Source organism: Musca autumnalis, unplaced genomic scaffold, assembly GCF_047663935.1.
Source record: "Musca autumnalis isolate F117 unplaced genomic scaffold, ASM4766393v1 scaffold_2, whole genome shotgun sequence".
NCBI lineage: Eukaryota > Metazoa > Arthropoda > Insecta > Diptera > Muscidae > Musca > Musca autumnalis.
In genome coordinates this window covers 15,977,525-16,000,984 of record NW_027411755.1, presented here as the reverse complement: position 1 = coordinate 16,000,984, position 23,460 = coordinate 15,977,525, and the positions used below count along the sequence as shown (strand labels likewise).

Below are 23,460 nucleotides of genomic sequence, written 5' to 3'. Positions count from 1 at the left end.
TATTCTTTAAAAAATCCACGTTTAGTGCTGTGATGTTGGTTGAAAAAATATTCTTTAAAAATCCACGTTTAGTGCTGTGATGTTGGTTGAAAAAATATTCTTTAAAAAATCCACGTTTATTTGCTGTGATGTTGGTTGAAAAAATATTCTTTAAAAAATCCACGTTTAGTGCTGTGATGTTGGTTGAAAAAATATTCTTTAAAAAATCCACGTTTAGTGCTGTGATGTTGGTTGAAAAAATATTCTTTAAAAAATCCACGTTTATTTGCTGTGATGTTGGTTGAAAAAATATTCTTTAAAAAATCCACGTTTAGTGCTGTGATGTTGGTTGAAAAAATATTCTTTAAAAATCCACGTTTAGTGCTGTGATGTTGGTTGAAAAAATATTCTTTAAAAAATCCACGTTTATTTGCTGTGATGTTGGTTGAAAAAATATTCTTTAAAAAATCCACGTTTATTTGCTGTGATGTTGGTTGAAAAAATATTCTTTAAAAAATCCACGTTTATTTGCTGTGATGTTGGTTGAAAAAATATTCTTTAAAAAATCCACGTTTAGTGCTGTGATGTTGGTTGAAAAAATATTCTTTAAAAAATCCACGTTTAGTGCTGTGATGTTGGTTGAAAAAATATTCTTTAAAAAATCCACGTTTATTTGCTGTGATGTTGGTTGAAAAAATATTCTTTAAAAAATCCACGTTTAGTGCTGTGATGTTGGTTGAAAAAATATTCTTTAAAAATCCACGTTTAGTGCTGTGATGTTGGTTGAAAAAATATTCTTTAAAAAATCCACGTTTATTTGCTGTGATGTTGGTTGAAAAAATATTCTTTAAAAAATCCACGTTTAGTGCTGTGATGTTGGTTGAAAAAATATTCTTTAAAAAATCCACGTTTATTGCTGTGATACTGGGCGAAATATATTCTTTAAAAAATCCACGTTTAGTGCTGTGATGTTGGTTGAAAAAATATTCTTTAAAAAATCCACGTTTAGTGCTGTGATGTTGGTTGAAAAAATATTCTTTAAAAAATCCACGTTTAGTGCTGTGATGTTGGTTGAAAAAATATTCTTTAAAAAATCCACGTTTAGTGCTGTGATGTTGGTTGAAAAAATATTCTTTCAAAAATCCACGTTTAGTGCTGTGATGTTGGTTGAAAAAATATTCTTTAAAAAATCCACGTTTAGTGCTGTGATGTTGGTTGAAAAAATATTCTTTAAAAAATCCACGTTTAGTGCTGTGATGTTGGTTGAAAAAATATTCTTTAAAAAATCCACGTTTAGTGCTGTGATGTTGGTTGAAAAAATATTCTTTAAAAAATCCACGTTTAGTGCTGTGATGTTGGTTGAAAAAATATTCTTTAAAAAATCCACGTTTAGTGCTGTGATGTTGGTTGAAAAAATATTCTTTCAAAAATCCACGTTTATTGCTGTGATATTGGTTGAAAAATATTCTTTAAAAAATCCACGTTTATTGCTGTGATATTGGTTGAAAAATATTCTTTAAAAAATCCACGTTTATTATTGTGATGTTGGTTTAAAAATTATTCTTTAAAAAATCCACATTTATTGCTGTGATGTTGGTTTAAAAAATCCACGTTTATTGCTGTGATATTGGTTGAAAAAATATTCTTTAAAAAATCCACGTCCTTATTGTCCTGAAGCACTGTCAATCATGAATGCATTGCAATTTTCGACAGTTTTTTTCCTACAAAAAAAAAAGGAAAATTCTGCTTTCGTGCTCTAGAATGCAAAACAAGATGTTTACCATTTTCATTGGCCAAAAGGGAAAACTAATACTTGCGGTTTCTGGCAAAGAGTGTGGCTTAGTGTGCCCATCATTTTCGGAGAATTTCATCACGCATACATTTACAGAATTTTGTGGATTTAATATCATTGAATATTGAATTTGATGTTGTCGATTTTTTTGTTCGATATTCAAAGGCAATGAAAGCAAAGATTCCAAAGTATCCTAGAGATTTTTTGATTCCTGATGTATTTGAAACGAATTTAGGATGAATTGTATGACTTTTTTATTTAAATATTACTCGAGCTTTTCTGTGTAAAATTCCTGTATCACAAATGTAGTAAATTATTTATTCTAATATTAGTTTGCTTTTCATGGATGACCTACAAAGATTACAAAAAAAGATAAATGCATTTATTATTCATCATTTCGAGAATGAAATGAAAATGACCCCAAAAACTCAACTCCAAAGGACGTTTAACATTTATTTCAAACTATCCTTCTGCTATTCCACCCTTGTCTTATGTCCTCTTCTCACTTTTTTCTTTACGTCCACTAAAAAATATAACCAAATTCTCGGAATATAATCCATTCAACTAGATCATGTTGCAGCTTGCTGTCCTGTAATTTGCTTGTTTTCGCCGACACTTCATGACAAGGACAACAAAATGGCAGCAACAAAAACAAGCTAAGATAACTTTGCTACGACACCACAACAAGGACATGAGCCACAAACATGAAAGACAGCAGCAAGCAACATAACAAAAGACTGACTGACATACATACCCCAGTGTAATTTTAATTGTGTGTGTGTGTGTGTAATATCAATGCATGTGAATGCAGCAACATGGAAACCAAACTCTTATTTCAACTTTCTAAATAAGCCACACAAACACATAAAAGGAGTCACACACAGAGGCCTGCTATAAATATTGCAACAATTCAAATACTCAAATCCATTCTAAGGTACTCCTTGTCTCCCTTCCATACCATACAAAAGACTTTCACACAATCGCTCTCTGTTGTTAAGCAAGATGACCCATCACAAAGTCCTGTCCACTCTTTTGCCCACAAAGGAATTCAACAAAAGTATGTCGCTTTGGTTTATCCTTTTGAATTTTGTATCAAAGCGTTCTACCCCATTTTTAGCCATATTAGCACTCACTTATGGAGAGAAGACAATCACACACACACCTTTTGATGCATTCACAATGACACAATTTTCGGTTTTGTCTTAGCCAAAATGTCCAACAGGACATCCCGTTGATGAGAATTTGTCGAAATTCTAATAAGATTTGTGGCCGGCCACTTCAGTTTGAGTTGTTGCCTCACTTCTTCTGCTTAATTAACGGCCAAAAAGGCATGGTATACTGGCTAAACGACAGCCATTGTTGCTGAGATAATGAGAAAAGTTTAAAGGAGATTGTTTCAGAACCAATAAACGTGGATTTTTTAAAGAATATTTTTTCAAGGGCGCGTATTTTTATAAGAACATTTTTTCAAGGAAGTGGATTTTGTAAGAATTTTTTTTTAGCTTGGATTCTTTATGTTTCTTTAAGGCCGTGAAATTTTCTAAAACTGTTGTTTCAAGGACCTTGACTTTTTAAGAATGTTTTTTCATGGAGGGGGGTTTTTTGTAAATATTTTGTAACGTGACCGTTTCCTTCGACCCGCATTAATGTGCATCCCACCTTAAGGGTTTTATAATACCATCAGTATCAAAAGTATAAGTTTGCCCCATACATAATAAAGTCTTACCATCGTATAGCATAGGCGAGGTTCAATGCAGTCAACGACAACATCATTCAATAATAATTCTCATTCACTTGGTGTGACAACCCAAATATGCATTCTGGTTTTATTCACCGAAGTTGTAGATCACCAGACCATCCGATTTCAAGCTGAAAGCTGATTGGCGAGTGTCAGAGAGTTCATCAATCACCGCTTCAGAGAACTGTCCAATCCTTCTGATGTTCGGGTAGCGGAAAGGACGTTCCGAGACATAATCACTGGCTGCAGCCGCTAGCCATATCCCTGCTGGTCTTACACCCGAAGTAAGACCAAACTACCCAGCAGAGGCGACGGGATTAGCAAATGAGCGTGATGAGCTTCGTCGAGCCAACCCCAATGACGCCAGAGTCAGGGAGCTGACACTGGAAGTTAACAGGCTGGTCGGCGAACATAAGCAGAACAAGTGGTTAAATCATCTGAAGAGTTGCAACATTGGAGCCGGTACAAGTGAATTGTGGGCAACGGTTAAGTCACTCTCGAACCCTGGAAGGATGGAAGGACCTCAGTCACATTTGGCGGCGTTACGTTGACTGACCCGAAGAAGTGCGCAAGTTATTTCAATCGACAGTTTGCCGAGCATCCCGAGAATGACAGGGCGAAGAGGAGAGTATTACGTTGCATCAGATCACTCCCTGCCGAGAATGAACCACCACAGTTTACAATGGATGATGTTGCGAATGCCATCAGGAACGCTAAATCATCCAAAGCGTTGGGCCCTGATGGAATCTCCATGGTAATGCTGAAGCAGCTGGATGAGCCGGGAGTGGAATATCTCACTAAAGTCCTCAACTTGTCGCTAGCCACCCTCATTGTTCCCAAAGTCTGGAAAATGGGCAGGGTGGTCCCGCTACGGAAGCCAGGCAAGGATGCCAGCAAAAGCGAATAGTAAAGGTCGATTTCGCTCTTGTAGCCCGTAGCAAAGACCCTTGAGGCCTTAGTCATTCCCAGTATCAGGAAAAGCTATCAAGTTGCTAATCATCAGAATGGATTCCGTAAGCGTCATAGCACGACAACAGCACTGCACGCCATCTCCACATATATTTGCCAAGGACTCAACCGTGTGATAGAACAGTGATGGTGGCGCTTGACTTATCGAAAGCCTCTGATACAGTCAGACACTCCAGGCTGTTTGAGGACATTGAGCAGACAACACTCCGACCAAGCTTGAAACGTTGAATAGTCAATTATATGGGTGGACGCCAGTCGTACGTGGAATTCAGTAACAAGAAGTCCAAACTCCGTAGAGTGAAACATGGAGTTCCCCAAGTGTGGGGTGTATATCTGCGCAACTGTTTAGCCTCTACCTCTCCTGCATTTTTAAGACGTGGATTTTTTAAGCACTGGGCGTGGATTTTTAAAAATATTTTTTCAAGGCCGTGGATTTTTTTAAAAATATTTTTTCAAGGCCGTGAATTTTTTTAAAAATATTTTTTCAAGGCCGTGAATTTTTTTAAGAATATTTTTTCAAGCACTTTGGCGTGGATTTTTTAAGAATATTTTTTTCAAGGACGTGTATCTTTTAAATAATATTTTGCAAGGACTTCGATTTTTAAGATATGGATTTTTAAAAAGATCCACGCCTTGTAAATTACTCCCAAAAAAAAATCTACGTCCTCGAAAAAATTATCATAAAAAATCCACGTCTTGTAAATTATTCTTAAAAAATCCACGTCTTGTAAATTATTCTTAAAAAATCCACGTCTTGTAAATTATTCTTAAAAAATCCACGTCTTGTAAATTATTCTTAAAAAATCCACGTCTTGTAAATTATTCTTAAAAAATCCACGTCTTGTAAATTATTCTTAAAAAATCCACGTCTTGTAAATTATTCTTTAAAAATCCACGTCTTGTAAATTATTCTTAAAAAATCCACGTCTTGTAAATTACACTGTGCAACATTTTTAAGGTGATCTTGTGCAAACACTTCGAACTGAGGATTTTTTGAAAGCACAGACCCAAACGACAAGAAACCCTAGTTGGGTTTTGTTGTGTCAGATCCAGCTCGGATTTTATGGCCCCATCTAAACATGACTAAATATTGAGTTTTTAAAGAAATTCGGGGCTATATCTCTGAAACCAATGCGAATCTTCTTCTGACCTCTGAAGCAAATTTGTAGATAAGGACAAGAATAAAATATTTGGAGAAATAATGAACTCGAAAAACTACATTTATTGCCTCAAATTTCAAAATATATGCAAAAAGTCCACAATTTTTATACATTTCGCACCGTATCTCCAAAATCGTTATTTTTTTCTGAATATTTTTTTTTTGGAAAAATATTCCCTGGAATGTAATACACAACTCTTCAGAACATGTCATTGTTGTAAAATGCCTCTACGCTGCTGTTTTCAGCACATTTTTCAACGACGATTTAATAAAAATGTCAATAATGTGGTGAAATCCGAAATGCGAGAATAAACTGTTGGTGTGAACTGTGTTTGAAATACGTGTTGTAAAAGATATGATGCAAAATACCTCTGAAACAACATGAAGTAAGCATTTTAGAGTTTCAGAATGTTCTAAAGAATTGTCGAGAACTTTATTTGGAAGGTTTTTGCAAAAGTTTACTTGGTTCAACTGCCAATAGTTTATCCGATACAGACCAGAATTTCAGCAATTATGTAAAATTTTCTATATTTTATAGATTTTGATGCTTTAGATGGAATTTTTCTTATGTGGTTTCTTCAAAAGATAAGTTCTACTAGTTAAGGGCTACAATATTGCTGAAGACAGCAAGGCCAAACTCCTATTCGTTTCTGAGATAAAGGCCTGATAAATGCAAAAAAGTGAAGATTTAGCCCGGTTTAGATGAGGCCATAAAATCCGAACTGGATCTGACAGTACAAAACCCAACTAGGGTTTTTGTAGTCTAGATATGAACTTTCAAAAAATCCATGCTAGAAGTTGTTTGCATTTTCAGTGTTGCATAGTGTTATTCTTAAAAAATCCACGTCTTGTTAATTATTCTTAAAAAATCCACGTCCTTCAAAAAATTATTTTAAAAAAACCACGTCCTTCAAAAAATTATTTTAAAAAATCCACGTCCTTCAAAAAATTATTGTAAAAAAACCACGTCCTTCAAAAAATTATTTTAAAAAATCCACTTCCTTCAAAAATTATTTTAAAAATCCACGTCTTTCAAAAAATTATCTTAAGAAATCCACGTCCTTCAAAAAATGATATTAAAAAATCCACGTCCTTAAACAATTATTCTTAAAAGCATTCATGTGCTTGAAAAATAATTTTGAACAATTCACGTCTTTCAAAAATTTATCTTAAAAAATCCAGGTCCTTCAAAAATTTATCTTAAAAAATCCAGGTCCTTCAAAAATTTATCTTAAACAATCCACGTCCTTCAAAAAATTATATTAAAAAATCCACGTCCATGAAAAAATATTCTTAAAAAATCCACGCCCCCACAAAAGTTCGAAAATGTTCGGAAAAATTGTGCGCACGATAACTCTTGACAGGACTAACCGGTTTGGTCCATAAATTACACATTGTGACATTTCTACCAGACATACAAAAAATTTCGGAGAAGTTCAGTTTAGGACCTTCTATATAATCGCTTTGATTTTTGTTGTAAACACTTGTATTTGCTGACCCCAATACAACGGTACAAGTTTTATCAGTGGCATGTCCATACTTCCTGAGAAAATAGCCCGAATGGTGTAAAAATTCCCCATGGCACCATGTGTAGTCCAAAATTTGGCCTTCGTAATGTTTTGTCGAAACCTATTTTAAGTTCGAAGATGGTTTGCACCCTCCGGTACCTTCTCCCCAAAAGTTAAAAAGTCAGATCTTAGATCCCATAATCTCTTAGTCCAAAAGTAGTTTTACTTCAGAAATGGTCCATATCGGTCTTCTCCTTAGGGTACCTCTCCACAAAATTTAAAAATTTTTGTTTAAGTGCACTTTAGGATCTGTTCGAAGGTCCTTTGGAAAATTTGCTTTGATGGTTAAGCGATAATACCTTTTTTATGAACAAGTCCGTGCTTCCTGACATAGTGGTTCAAAAGCTTTAAGTTACACGGTGACCAACTGTAATGTCTGGTGGGCGAAATTACCAAAATAAGATCCACTTCCAACATCGACTATTTCGGTCCATTCCTTCCAGTACATTCTCCAACAACAAAAACACTTTTGAGTATCAAACCACAAAAGGGCCACAAAATCCGTGTAGCCGGTATTAGATTGATGATTTAAAGTTTCAATTCACACAGGCTGAGGGTGCATCTCCAACTGATACTTTTTATACTTGTTTAAATATATTTTCAAGAATGTTAATTTTTTAAGAATATTTTTTTAAGGCGTGGATATTTTAAAAAAAAATTTTCAAGACGTGGATTTTTTAAGAATATTTTTTTAAGACGTGGATTTTTTAAAAAATATTTTTTCAAGTCGTGGATTTTTTAAAAAAATATTTTTTCAAGACGTGGATTTTTTAAAAAAATATTTTTTCAAGACGTGGATTTTTTAAAAAAAAAGTTTTTTCAAGACGTGGATTTTTTAAAAAAATATTTTTTCATGACGTGGATTTTTTAAAAAAATATTTTTTCATGTCGTGGATTTTTTAAAAAAATATTTTTTCAAGACGTGTATTTTTTAAAAAAATATTTTTTCAAGACGTGGATTTTTTTAAAAACATATTTTTTCAAGACGTGGATTTTTTAAAAAAATATTTTTTCAAGACGTGGATTTTTTAAAAAAATATTTTTTCAAGACGTGGATTTTTTAAAAAAAATATTGTTTCAAGACGTGGATTTTTTAAAAAATTATTTTTTCAAGACGCGGATTTTTTAAAAAAATTTTTTTTCAAGACGTGGATTTTTAAAAAAATTATTTTTTCAAGACGCGGATTTTTTGAAAAAATATTTTTTCAAGACTTGGATTTTTTAAAAAAATATTTTTTCAAGACGAGGATTTTTTAAAAAAATATTTTTTCAAGACGTGGATTTTTTAAAAAAATATTTTTTCAAGACGTGGATTTTTTAAAAAAATATATTTTCAAGACGTGGATTTTTTAAAAAAATATTTTCTCAAGACGTGGATTTTTTAAAAAAATATTTTCTCAAGACGTGGATTTTTTAAAAAAATATTTTTTCAAGACGTGGATTTTTTAAAAAAATATTTTTTCAAGACGTGGATTTTTTAAAAAAATATTTTTTCAAGACGTGGATTTTTTAAAAAAATATTTTTTCAAGACGTGGATTTTTTAAAAAAATATTTTTTCAAGACGTGGATTTTTTAAAAAAATATTTTTTCAAGACGTGGATATTTTAAAAAAATATTTTTTCAAGACGTGGATTTTTTAAAAAAATATTTTTTCAAGACGTGGATTTTTTAAAAAATTATTTTTTCAAGACGTGGATTTTTTAAAAAAATATTTTTTCAAGACGTGGATTTTTTAAAAAAATATTTTTTCAAGACGTGGATTTTTTAAAAAAATATTTTTTCAAGACGTGGATTTTTTAAAAAATTATTTTTTCAAGACGTGGATTTTTTACAAACATATTTTTTCAATTGAATTGTTTAAGAATATTTCTTCAAGCTCGTGGATTTTTAAAGAATAATTCTTCAAGTACTTGGATTTAAAAAAATGTGTTCAAGTGCGTTGATTTTTTTAAGAATATTTTTTCAGGGGGTTTGGTTTTTTTGAGAATATTTTTTCATGGTCCTTCATAGCAATAAAATTGTATTTTTAATGGATATTTTTTTCATTGGACATAACAACAATAAACGTGGATTTTTTAAAGAATATTTTTCATCCACCATCATAGCAATACACGTAGATTTGTTAAAGAATATATTTTCACCTATTTTTTCAACTACTAACACCATTTGTAGGGATATTTTTTGGCAATTTTGAATAATCAAAATTCCCATTATTTAAATACAGCTTTGAACTTTGAAGTGTTATACATTGTTATATGTTATATGACCACATATACATACATGTGAAAATTCGCATAAAAGCTTTTTTTGCTATATTAGTGCCCCCACAAATCTTTGCCACTATTGCATCATAGATAACACAAAATTTCTCTGGCGCCCTGTAGTTTTTTGAAAGATTTGGAAACCCCTTTACCTTGACTGTTATACTACACCCTGTTTTTTCCAAATTAAAGTAAATTTTCTTTACAGTACAAATATCATGTAAAAACTTTCTCTGCTATATGAAGGACCTGTGGTCTTTAATATGAAGTCCTCTGGTGTTTTATCCGAATGTGGACTGTCAAATGAAACACATGTTGGTGTATATTTTTGATACGTTTTGTATTTTTATTACCGTTTTTATTTATTTTTTCTTATAAACATCTATTTGTAGTTCGTTTTTTGGTATTTATAATAATTTGTTGATACTTATTCAGGGATAATTGTATTCTTTGTTTATTTATTTATTATTAACTAATACTACTTTAGTAATAAGCACAGTTATGATTAAAATTGTGTGTGTTTTAGGGGACTAATAGTATTCGTTTCTTTTTTGCTTTTAGTTCACAAAGTATACATCATCAGTAAGTAGGTATTTACAAAATTACCAAAATAAAATAAATTAATAAATAAACAAATAAAAATAATTAGTTTTGAATTACTAACTAAGGTGATGGGAGCGTTCCTAAGGATCACCAATAAAATTAGTATTGCTACGTAATGTTATGTCCATGTTATTAGCACGTAGCGTCCATAGAGAGCACAAGTCCATCAAAGTGGATTGGATTCATGCTGTAGTTATAGGATAATGAGCAAAGTATTCTGAAACACAAAAATTCATAGTTTTTTTTTTCAAAGTAAATATAAATTATTTTTAGAGGATTATTTATACCTTTGTTTAGTCTAAATGCTAGTACTTAAACTAAATCGTTTCTTTACACTGAAGTTCAAAACTTATCATCTTTTACATATAAGTATATATCAATATTTAATCCTAGAAGCTTTAAAATAGAAAACAAAAAATAAAACATTTGCCATTAAAAAGCCACCATAATATTGGAACTTATATATTGGAGGAAGGTGAGCGGTATATGACAAATATATTGATACATAAAAACCTTAAAAATATTAGAAGTGTTTTTTCAGCCAGAGTTAAATTTAAAAGCAAAATTTTTATTATTTTTCAAACCATCTCCTTTCCATTGCTTTGTCTTACTTCTATAGGTTCAATACCACCTCATTTTAAAATAGTATAAAATTGTGAGTTTTCTTGCTTTCTTATATCGACTAACTAAACATTTTGCGTTTTTTGTTTTGTTTTTAGTAGTAATTGTTGTGGTGCTTTGCAAGCTTCTCATATATGTATGTTTGTGTTTTACATTGGTGAAAAGTACAAACGATGATTTGAATATTTTTAAGAAGCATCATTGAAACGTTTATAAAGAAATCTTTAGTACCAACAGGCCAATAAATATGGATTTTTTTAAAAAATATTTTTAAATATCCTGGATTTTTTTTAAATTTTTCTAATAACAGTGGAATTTTTAAAAAATATTTTTTTCATAATCGTGGATTTAAAAAAAATAATAATAATCGGGGATTTAAAAAAAAAAATATTTTTTAATAAACTTGGATTTTTTAAAAATTTATTTTTTTAATAATCGTGGATTTTTAAAAAAATATTTTTTAATAATCGTGGATTTTTAAAAAAATATTTTTTAATAATGGTGGATTTTTAAAAAAATATTATTCAATAATCTTGGATTTTTAAAAAAATTTTTTTAATAATCGTGGATTTTTAAAAAAAATATTTTTTAATAATCGTGGATTTTTAAAAAAATATTTTTTAATAATCGTGGATTTTTAAAAAATACTTTTTAATAAACTTGGATTTTTTTAAAAATTTATTTTTTTAATAATCGTGGATTTTTAAAAATTTATTTTTTTAATAATCGTGGATTTTTAAAAATTAATTTTTTTAATAATCGTGGATTTTTAAAAAAATATTTTTTAATAATGGTGGATTTTTAAAAAAATATTTTTTAATAATGGTGGATTTTTAAAAAAAAATATTTTTTAATAAACTTGGATTTTTTCAAAATTTATTTTTTTAATAATCGTGGATTTTTAAAAAAATATCTTTTAATAATCGTGGATTTTTAAAAAAATATTTTTTAATAATCGTGGATTTTTTAAAAAATATTTTTTAATAATCGTAAATATTTAAAAAAATATTTTTTTTAAAAATTTTGAATTTATAAAAACTATTTTTTAATAAACGTGACTTTTTAAAACAATTTTTTTAATCGTAGAGTTTAAAAAATATTGTTTTAATAATCGTGGATTTGGTTAAAAATATTTTAAATAACCGTGGATTTTTTAAAAAATATTTTTTTAGCCAACGTGAACTATTTAAAAAATATTTTTTCAAACCAACGAGGATTTTTAAAAAATATTTTTGCAACCAACGTGGATTTTTTTAAAATATTTTTTCAAACAACGTGGATTTTATAAAAATATATTTTTCAAACAACGTGGATTTTATAAAAATATATTTTTCAATAATCATGGATTTTTTAAAAAATTTTTAACAATCGTGGATTTTTTAAAAAAATATTTTTTAATAATATTGGATTTTTTAAAAAAGAAATTTCAACCTACGTGGATTTTTTAAAAAAATATATTTTCAACCAACGTGGATTTTTTAAAAAAATATTTTTTCAACCAACGTGGATTTTTGTAAAAAAATATTTTTTCAACCAACGTGGATTTCTTAATAAATATATTTTCAATCAACTTGGATTTTTTAAAAAATATTTTTTCAACCTACGTGAATTTTTTTAAAAAATATTTTTTTCAACTAGCGTGGATATTTTAAAAAAATATTTTTTCAAAAAACGTGGATATTTTAAAAAAATATTTTTTCAAAAAACGTGGAATTTTAAAAAAATATTTTTTCAAAAAACGTGGAATTTTAAAAAAATATTTTTTCACAAAACGTGGAATTTTAAAAAATATTTTTTCAAAAAATGTGGAATTTTAAAAAAATATTTTTTCACAAAACGTGGAATTTTAAAAAATGTTTTCAACCAACTTGGAATTTTTAAAAAATTTTTTCAATTAACTTGGATTTTTAAAATTTTTTTTTTCAACCAACGTGGATTTTTTAAAAACATTTTTCAGCCAACGTGGATTTAAAAAAAATAAAAATATTTTTTATAATCGTGGATTTTTTAAAAATATTTTTTCAACCAACGTGGATTTAAAAAACTTTTTTAATAATCGTGGATTTAAAAAAAATATATTTTAATAATCGTGGATTTTTTAAAAAATATTTTTTAATAATCGTGAATTTTTTAAAAAATATTTTTTAATAATCGTGAATTTTTTAAAAAATATTTTTTAATAATCGTGGATTTTTAAAAAAAATATTTTTTAATAATCGTGGATTTTTTAAAAAATATTTTTTAATAATAGTGGATTTTTTAAAAAATATTTTTTAATAATCGTGGATTTTTTAAAAAATATTTTTTAATAATAGTGGATTTTTTAAAAAAATATTTTTTAATAATCGTGGATTTTTTAAAAAATATTTTTTAATAATAGTGGATTTTTTGAAAAATATTTTTTAATAATCGTGGATTTTATAAAAAATATTTTTTAATAATAATGGATTTTTTAAAAAAATATTTTTTAATAATCGTGGATTTTTTAAAAAAATATTTTTTAATAATAGTGGATTTTTCAAAAAAATATTTTTTAATAATAGTGGATTTCTTAAAAAATATTTTTTAATAATCGTTAATTATTTAAAGAATATTTCTTAATAATCATGGATTTTTTAAAGAATATTTCTTAATAATCATGGATTTTTTAAAGAATATTTTTCAATAATCATGGATTTTTTAAGAAATATTTTTCAATTATCGTGGATTTGAAAAATATTTTTTTATTATCGTGGATTCCTTAAAAATATTCTTTAATAATCGCGGATTTTTAACAAATGTTTTTTAATAATCGTGGATTTTTTAAAAAATATTTTTTTAATAATCGTAGTTTTTTTTAATTTATTGATAATCGCAGATTTTTTACAAAATAATTTTTCATGGACCATAAGACCACTAGACGTGGATTTTTTTAAAGAATATTTTTTCCAACCACCCTCATGCCGATAAACGTAGATTTTTTTTAAGAACAACAATTCAACGTTACGTTCAACGTTCAATCCACAGGTACTGATAGTTGAAAACACAATTTATTCATCCGCTCCCTACTAATTGTAAAGGTGTAGAGGTCATATGGTTCTATTTCCAATGAATCATTTTGTAGATAATTGAAAATATTTGTACAAAATGTACAGTTACAAAACAAAATTTCTAATCCCTTCGACAGTTTTCAATTCGACGTGAAGCTATTCATAATCGCCATAATTTCAACACTCTTCTCGGCAGCATTTACCAGTGTTAACAGTGGCATAATGGCAGATTCAGGTAAATATTTTTTTCATGTTTCCCTTCAACATGTAGAAACTAAAACAGTTACTCTCCCACCTTCCTGCAGCACATCCTGGCAAATGTGTTTACAAAAATTTTGTGTTATCACCCGGTGAAAGTGGTTTTCCCGAAAGGGAATGTGAACAGTTCTTCTGCTTTAATAGTTGTGGTTTTGGCGAAACCCAAGAGTAAGTAAATCTGGATGTATGATTTTGTGCAGTTTTTCATAATTTTGTCTATTTTTTAGATGTGCAATACAAATTACAGTGGAACGTTGTACAATAGCAGAACTAAAACATCTCAATAGTCATATGTTTTCAACCAAAGTGGATTTTTTAAAAATTATTTTCTCAACCAACGTGGATTTTTTAAAAACTATTTGTTCAACAAACCTGGTTTTTTTAACAAATATTTTTTCAACCAATGTGGATTTTTTAACAATTATTTTTTCAACCAACGTGAATTTTTTAAAAAATCTTTTTTCAACCAACGTGGATTTTTTAACAAATATATTTTCAACCCACGTGGATTTTTTAAAAAATATGTTGCCAACCAAGGTGGATTTTTTAAAAAATATTTTTTCAACCAACGTGGATTTTTTAAAAAATATTTTTTCAACCAACTTGGATTTTTTAACAAATATTTTTTCAACCAACGTGGATTTTTTAACAAATATTTTTTCAACCCACGTGGATTTTTTAAAAAATATTGTTTCAACCAACGTGAATTTTTTAAAAAATATTGTTTCGACCAACGTGCTTTTTTTTAAAATATATACGGTGCTCTTGAATCAACTTTAAATGGAAGGTGCTTACACCTGTGAAGTTTTTTTGGGTTTTGAAACTGTTCATAGATGAAAAAATCAATAAACCAAAAAAATTTAAATAAATCGCGATTCAAGTTGTCATTTTTCGGGTTTTTTTAGGTTTTCACGATTTTGCTTGGAAACTGCAAGTCCAATCGAAATGGGATTAAAGAAAATATTGTAGCTGTGATTGACCTTTCTGAAAGTTTCGTAAGTTTTGCCATTTTTGAGATATAGGAGTTCAAATTGGGACAATGTACTGACTGTATCGTCTCCTTATAAAACAATGTCATGTACGGTGCGCCTTAACTAGCTTTAACAAAACCGCTTACACCTGGGAAATTTTAACGGAGTCTGAAACAGCAATGTTCATTGATGAGAAAAATTCAAAAACAAGAAAAAAGCCGCTGGAAAGATTTTTAAATAAATCGCGGTCAAAGTTCACATTTTTAGGTTTATTTTAGGTTTTACGATTTTGATTGGAAACCGCAAGTCCTATCGAAAGGGGATTAGAGAAAATATTGTAGCTGTGAAAATTCTCTATAAAATTGTCCTATATGATGCGCTCTAATGTGCATTTTTTAAAAATATTTTTAACCAACTTAGATTTTCTAAAATTTTTTTTTCAACCAACGTGGATTTTTTAAAAAATATTTTTTCAACCAACGTGGATTTTTTAAAAAAAATATTTTTTCAACCAACGTGGATTTTTTAAAAAAAATTTTTCAACCAACGTGGATTTATTAAAAAATATTTTTTCAACCACAGTGGATTCTTAAAAAAATATTTTTTCAACCACAGTGGATTCTTAAAAAAATACTTTTCAACCAACGTGGAGTTTTTAAAAAATGTTTTTTCAACCAACGTGGAGTTTTTAAAAAATATTTTTTCAACCAACGTGGAGTTTTTAAAAAATATTTTTTCAACCAACGCGGATTTTTTAAGATATATTTTTTTAAAAATAATTTTTAATAATCGTACATTTTTTAAAAATATTATTTATTAATAACGGATTTTTTTAAAAATAATTTTTAATAATCGTGGATTTTTTTAAAAATTTTTTGTAATTAAAAAAATAATAGTGGATTTGCAAACAAATATTTTTTAATAATCGTGGATTCTTTAAAAAATATTTTATAATAATCGTGGATTTTTTAAGAAATATTTTTTACTAATCGTGGATTTTTAAGAAATATTTTTTACTAATCGTGGATTTTTAAAAAGTATTTTTTAATAATCGTGGATTTTGTAAAAAATATTCTTTTAATAATCGTGGATTTTGTAAAAAATATTCTTTTAATAATCGTGGATTTTGTAAAAAATATTCTTTTAATAATCGTGGATTTTGTAAAAATATTTTTAATAATCGTGGACTTACAAAAAACTTTTTAATATTGGAGGATTAAAAAAAATAATTTTTAATATTATTGGATTTAAAAAAATAATATTGGCGTATTTAAAAAAAATAAAATATTTTTTAATAATCGTGGATTTTTAAAAACATAAATTTTAATAATCGTGGACATTTTAGGGAATGTTTAGTAATAATCGCGGATTTTTTCAAAAATATTTTTAATAATCGAGGTATTAAAAAAAAATATATTTTTTAATAATCGTAGATATTTTAAAAATAATATTTATTAATAGTGGATATTAAAATAATTTTTAATAACCAACGTGGATTTTTTAAAAAAAATATTTTTTCAAACAACGTGGAAAAATATTTTTTCAACCAACTGGGATTTTTTAAAGAGTATTCTTTCAACCAACGCGGATTTTTTAAAAATAATTTTTCAAACAACTTCGATTTTTTTTTAAAAATATTTTTTAAAAATATTAAATTTTTTAAAAAATAATTTTAATATCGTTGATTTTTTTTAAATAATTTTTAATAATCGTGGATTGTATAAAAAATATTTTTTCAACCAACTGGGATTTTTAAAAAAATTTCTATCAACCAAGTGGATTTTTCAAAAAATATTTTTACAACCAACGTGGATTTTTTAAAAAATATTTTTCAACTCACGCAGATTTTTTAAAAAATATTTTTTCAACCTACGTGAATTTTTTAAAAAGTATTTTTTCAAACCAACTCCAATTTAAAAAAAAAAATGTCAACCAACGTGGATTTTTTTAAAAAAAACTCTTTCAACCAACGAGGATTTTTTAAAAAAATATTTTTCAACCAACGCGGATTTTTTAAAAAAATATTTTTTCAACCAACGTGGAGTTTTTAAAAAATATTATTTCAACAAACGCGGATTTTTTAAAAAAAAAGTTTTTCAATCAATGTGGATTTTTTTTTAAATAATTTTTAACAATCGTGGATTTTTTAAAAATAGTATTTATTAATCGTGTTTTTTTTAAGAATAATTTTTAATAATCGTGGATTATTTTAAATATTTTTTTAATAATTAAAAAAATAATCGTGGATTTTAAAAAAAAAAAATATTTTTTAATAATTAAAAAAATAATCGTGGATTTTTTAAAAAATATTTTTTAATAATTAAAAAAATAATCGTGGATTTTTTAAAAAATATTTTTTAATAATTAAAAAAATAATCGTGGATTTTTTAAAAAATATTTTTTAATAATTAAAAAAATAATCGTGGATTTTTTAAAAAATATTTTTTAATAATTAAAAAAATAATCGTGGAATTTTAAAAAATATTTTTTAATAATTAAAAAAATAATCGTGGATTTTTTAAAAAATATTTTTTAATAATTAAAAAAATAATCGTGGATTTTTTAAAAAATATTTTTTAATAATTAAAAAAATAATCGTGGATTTTTTAAAAAATATTTTTTAATAATTAAAAAAATAATCGTGGATTTTTTAAAAAATATTTTTTAATAATTAAAAAAATAATCGTGGATTTTTTAAAAAATATTTTTTAATAATTAAAAAAATAATCGTGGATTTTTTAAAAAATATTTTTCAACTCACGCTGATTTTTTTAAAAAATATTTTTTCAAACCAACTCGGATTTAAAAAAAATGTCAACCAACGTGGATTTTTTAAAAAAATACTCTTTCAACCAACGAGGATTTTTTAAAAAAATATTTTTCAACCTACGCGGATTTTTTAAAAAAATATTATATTAACCAACATGGATTTTTTAAAAAATATTTTTTTAACCAACATGGATTTTTAAAAAAACGCGGATTTTTTAAAAAAAAGTTTTTCAATCAATGTGGATTTTTTTTTAAAAATAATTTTTAACAATCGTGGATTTTTTAAAAATAATATTTATTAATCGTGGATTTTTTTAAAAATAATTTTTAATAATCGTGGATTTTTTTAAATATTTTTTAATAATTAAAAATATAATCGTGGATTTTTTTAAAAATAATTTTTAATAATCGTGGATTAAAAAAAATATTTTTTAATTATCGTGGATATTTTAACGAATATTTCGTTATAATCGTGGATTTAAAAAAACAATATCTTTGAATAATCGACGATTTTTTAAAAAAATATATTTCTTAATAATGGTGGATATTTTAAAGAATTTTTTGTAATAATTGTGGATTTTTAAAAAAAATATTTTTAAAAGAATATTTTTTAATAACCGTGGATTTTTAAAAGAATATTTTCTTAATAATCATGGATTTTTTAAAGAATATTTTTTTAATAATCATGGATTTTTTAAAGTATATATTTCAATAATCGTGGATTTTTTTAAAAAAAAAATTTTCAATAGTTGTAGATTTTTTAAAAAATATTTTTTTTAATAATCGTAGATTTTTAAAAAAAATATTTGTTGATAATCGTAGATTTTTTAAAAATGAACCATAAGACCAAAATACGTGGATTTGTTTGCCAATAAACGTGGATTTTTTATACCCACAGCATTTATGCTAACGAGGCTATATACACCTTCATACGGACGAAATCCGTTTCAGACAATTTGGAGTCGATTTAGCAATGTCCGGCCGTCTGTCTGTCTGCCTGGCTGGTGCGCACGATAACTCTCGAACGGATGAACAGATTTGGTCCAAACTTTGGCCTCCCTTATATTTTGTCCAAACTTAGTTTAAGTTCGAAGATGGGTAATACCAGTCCACAACTTTCGGTACTTCCCCCCAATATTTAAAAAACGTGAATAAAATTGTATGTACGATATCTCTTGAACGGGGCAACCGATTTGATCTAAACTTTGGATCTCCTAACGTTTTGTCCAAATTTAGTTGAACTTCTAAAATGACCCATATCGCTCATCTCCTTAGGCTACCTACCCCACAAAAGTTCAACATTTGTGCCTAAGTACAGTTTAGGGTCTGTTCGAAGATCCTTGGAAATGTATACAGAAGATGTTCGTTGTGTTTCTGTTTACAGCGATATTTTGTTTTCCGTGGACAAGTCCATGCTTCCTGGCATCCTTGTCCAAAAATTATACAATGGCACACTGAAATGACTAGAGGCCGCAATATCTATCGAAAAGATATAACTCCCAAAAATAAGATCTACTTCCATAATGGACTATGTCGGTCCAATCCTTTAAGCACCTCCTCCGCAATACTTTTGAATCCTAAACCACATTTTGTCGGCAAGATCAAATGTCCAAAACGGGCCACAAAATTCTGAAAAGACACTCAATACATTCGATCTGACCGTAGATGAAAGTCTCAACTCACATAGGCTGAGGGTATATCTCTGTCGGCAAAGCCGACTGCTAATTGTTTAAAGAATAACAATTCAACGATACAATTAAACGTTCAATCCACAGGTACTGATAGTTGAAAACACAAAGAATGCAGGCACTTCCTACTGATTGTAATGGTGTAGAGGTCATATGGCCCTATTTCCAATGAATTTCATTTTGTAGATAATCGGAAATATTTTAACAAAATTTACAGTTACAAAGCGAAATTTCTAATCGCCCTTAACAGTTTTCAATTCGACATGAAGCTATTCATAACCGCAATAGTTTCTACGGTATTCTCCGCAGCATTTGCAAGTGTCAGCAGCGGCATATGGGCAGATCCAGGTGAAATTTTTTCATATTTCTTTTCATCAACAGAGACTAATAAATTTCCTATCGCCCGAAACTTCTTTAAATCCCCCGACAGCACATCCTGGCAAATGTGTTTACAAAAATTTAGTTTTATCACCCGGTGATAATGGTTTTCCCGAAGGTGTGTGTGAGCATTTCTTTTGCTTTAAAAGTAGTGGATTTGGAGAAATTCAAGAGTAAGTAAATGTGGAGATAATAATGCGTTTTTTAGGTTATTTTAAATTTTGATTATTTTTTGCTTTTAGTTGTGCAATACAAGTTGCCGTAGAACCCTGTACTTTGGGAGAACTTAAACTTCCCGATAGTCATTATCCATATTGCTGTGAAAGATATGTCATGTGTCCTGTGTAAATGGGAAAGTGTGTAAAAAGTTTGTTGTGAAACTGAAAAAAGGACCTTGCAATAAAATAATCATATCTTCGAAGAGCTTTAAACTGAATTTAAGCGAAAATGTGTGAACATTTGTTTTGGGTAGTGAGGGGGTTTCGAAGGAGTGACAAAATTCTACGAGATGCACAATTTGAACCAAATAGGTTACTACCTTCGAGAGTAATCGCGCATTCTTTAAAAATATTCTTTAAAAAATCCAAGTTTAAAGGCTCTACTGACCCTTCAAAAATATTTTGTAAAAAATCCAAGTTTGAAGGCTCGGATGGTCCTTTAAAAATATTCTGTAAAAAATCCACGTTTGAAGGCTCTGCTGTCCTTAAAATATATTCTTTAAAAAGTCCACGTTTGAAGGCTCTGCTGGTCCTTCAAAAATATTCGTAAAAATCCAAGTTTGAAGGCTCTGCTGGTCCTTCAAAAATATTCGTAAAAATCCAAGTTTGAAGGCTCTGCTGGTCCTTCAAAAATATTCGTAAAAATCCACGTTTGAAGGCTCTGCTAGTCCTTCAAAAAATCTGTAATAAAGCCACGTGTGAAGGTTAGGGTTATTCCTTTTAAATTTTCTTTAAAAAATCCACGTTTGAAGGCTTTGCTGGTCCTTCAAAAATATTCTTTAAAAAATCCACGTTTGAAGGCTTTGCAGGTCCTTCAAAAATATTCTTTAAAAAATCCACGTTTGAAGGCTTTGCTGGTCCTTCAAAAATATTCTTTAAAAGACCAACATCGATGGCTGCGCCGGTCCTTAAAAAATATTCCTAAAACCTCCAAGTTTGAAGGCTCTGCTGGTCCTTCAAAAATATTCTTTAAAAATCCACGATTGAAGGCTCTGCTGGTCCTTCAAAAATATTCTTTAAAAAATCCACGTTTGAAGGCTCTGCTGGTCCTTCAAAAATATTCTTTAAAAAATCCACGTTTGAAGGCTCTGCTGGTCCTTCAAAAATATTCTTTAAAAAATCCACGTTTAAAGGCTCTGCTGGTCCTTCAAAAACATTCTTTAAAAATCCACGATTGAAGGCTCTGCTGGTCCTTCAAAAATATTCTTTAAAAAATCCACGTTTGAAGGCTCTGCTGGTCCTTCAAAAATATTCTTTAAAAATCCACGTTTAAAGGCTCTGCTGGTCATTAAAAATATTCTTTAAAAATCCACGTATGAAGGCTCTGCTGGTCCTTCAAAAATATTCTTTAAAAATCGATATTTAAAGGCTCTGCTGGTCCTTCAAAAATATTTTTTAACAAATTCTTCTTTGGTGGATCGGATGGTCCTTCAAAAATATTCTTTAAAAATCCATATTTAAAGGCTCTGCTGGTCCTTCAAAAATATTCTTTAAAAATCCACGTTTAAAGGCTCTGCTGGTCCTTCAAAAATATTCTTTAAAAATCGATATTTAAAGGCTCTGCTGGTCCTTCAAAAATATTCTTTAAAAATCCACGTTTAAAGGCTCTGCTGGTCATTAAAAATATTCTTTAAAAATCCACGTATGAAGGCTCTGCTGGTCCTTCAAAAATATTCTTTAAAAATCGATATTTAAAGGCTCTGCTGGTCCTTCAAAAATATTTTTTAACAAATTCTTCTTTGGTGGATCGGATGGTCCTTCAAAAATATTCTTTAAAAATCCACGTTTAAAGGCTCTGCTGGTCCTTCAAAAATATTCTTTAAAAATCCACGTTTAAAGGCTCTGCTGGTCCTTCAAAAATATTCTTTAAAAATCCACGTTTAAAGGCTCTGCTGGTCCTTCAAAAATATTCTTTAAAAAATCCACGTTTAAAGGCTCTCCTGGCTCTTCAAAAATATTCTTTAAAAAATCCACGTTTAAAGGCTCTGCTGGTCCTTCAAAAATATTCTTTATAAATCCACGTTTAAAGGCTCTGCTGGTCCTTCAAAAATATTCTTTAAAATCCACGTTTAAAGGCTCTGCTGGTCCTTCAAAAATATTCTTTATAAATCCACGTTTAAAGGCTCTGCTGGTCCTTCAAAAATATTCTTTAAAATCCACGTTTAAAGGCTCTGCTGGTCCTTCAAAAATATTTTTGAAAAATCCACGTTTAAAGGCTCTGCTGGTCCTTCAAAAATATTCTTTAAAAATCCACGTTTGAAGGCTGGGATGGTCCTTCAAAAATATTCTTTAAAAATTCACGTTTAAAGGCTCTGCTTGTCCTTCAAAAATATTCTTTAAAAAATTCTTGTTTGGTGGATCGGATGATCCTTCAAAAATATTCTTTAAAAACGCACGTTTGAAGGCTGGGATGGTCCTTCAAAAATATTCTTTAAAAAATCCATGTTTGAAGGCTGGGATGGTCCTTCAAAAATATTCTTTAAAAAATCCGCGTTTGAAGGCTCTCCTGGTCCTTCAAAAATATTCTTTAAAAAATCCGCGTTTGAAGGCTCTGCTGGTCCTTCAAAAATATTCTTTAAAAAATCCACGTTTGAAGGCTCTGTTGGTCCTTCAAAAATATTCTTTAAAAATCCACGTTTGAAGGTTCTGCTGGTCCTTCAAAAATATTTTTTAAAAAATCCAAGTTTGAAGGCTCTGCTGGTCCTTAAAAAATATTCTTTAAAAAATCCACGTTTTAAGGCTCTGCTGGTCCTTAAAAAATATTCCTTAAAAAATCCACGTTTAAAGGCTCTGCTGGTCCTTCAAAAATATTCTTTAAAAAAACACGTTTGAAGACTCAAATGGTCCTTCAAAAATATTCTTTAAAAATCCACGTTGGAAGGCTCGGATGGTCCTTCAAAAATATTCTATAAAAATCCACGTTGGAAGGCTCGGATGGTCCTTCAAAAATATTCTTTAAAAATCCACGTTTAAATGCTCTGCTGGTGCTCCAAAATTATTCTTTAAAAATCCACGTTTAAAGGCTCTGCTGGTCCTCCAAAACTATTCTTTAAAAAATCCACTTTTGAAGGCTCTGCTGGTTCTTCAAAAATATTCTTTAAAAATCCAGGTTTAACGGCTCTGCTTCTCCTTCAAAAATATTCTTTAAAAAATCCGCATTTGAAGTATATGCTGGTCCTTCAAAAATATTCTTTAAAAATCCACGTTTGAAGGCTCTGCTGGTCCTTCAAAAATATTCTTTAAAAAATCCACGTTTGAAGGCTCTGCTGGTCCTTCAAAAATATTCTTTAAAAAATCCACGTTTGAAGGCTCTGCTGGTCCTTCAAAAATATTCTTTAAAAAATCCACGTTTGAAGGCTCTGCTGGTCCTTCGAAAATATTCTTTAAAAATCCACGTTTGAAGGCTCTGCTAGTCCTTCAAAACTATTCTTTCAAAATTTCTTCAGTCCAGGTTTATA

The 23,460-nt window shown here is 28.5% G+C and overlaps 1 protein-coding gene and 1 long non-coding RNA gene across 2 annotated transcripts; both read left to right on the top strand.

Moving 5' to 3' along the window:
• Positions 1-13,411: 13,411 nt before the first annotated feature.
• Positions 13,412-15,691, top strand: LOC141392154 (uncharacterized). Its single transcript, XR_012409789.1, has 3 exons — positions 13,412-13,955; positions 14,026-14,146; positions 14,206-15,691. It is a non-coding gene; the product is annotated as an uncharacterized lncRNA (long non-coding RNA).
• Positions 15,692-19,595: 3,904 nt separating this feature from the next.
• Positions 19,596-20,220, top strand: LOC141393766 (uncharacterized). Its single transcript, XM_073967218.1, has 3 exons — positions 19,596-19,754; positions 19,837-19,957; positions 20,027-20,220. Exons 1-3 carry the CDS (start codon positions 19,670-19,672, stop codon positions 20,130-20,132), a joined length of 312 nt encoding a protein of 103 aa, XP_073823319.1. The 5' UTR covers positions 19,596-19,669; the 3' UTR covers positions 20,133-20,220.
• The last annotated feature ends 3,240 nt before the right edge of the window (positions 20,221-23,460 follow it).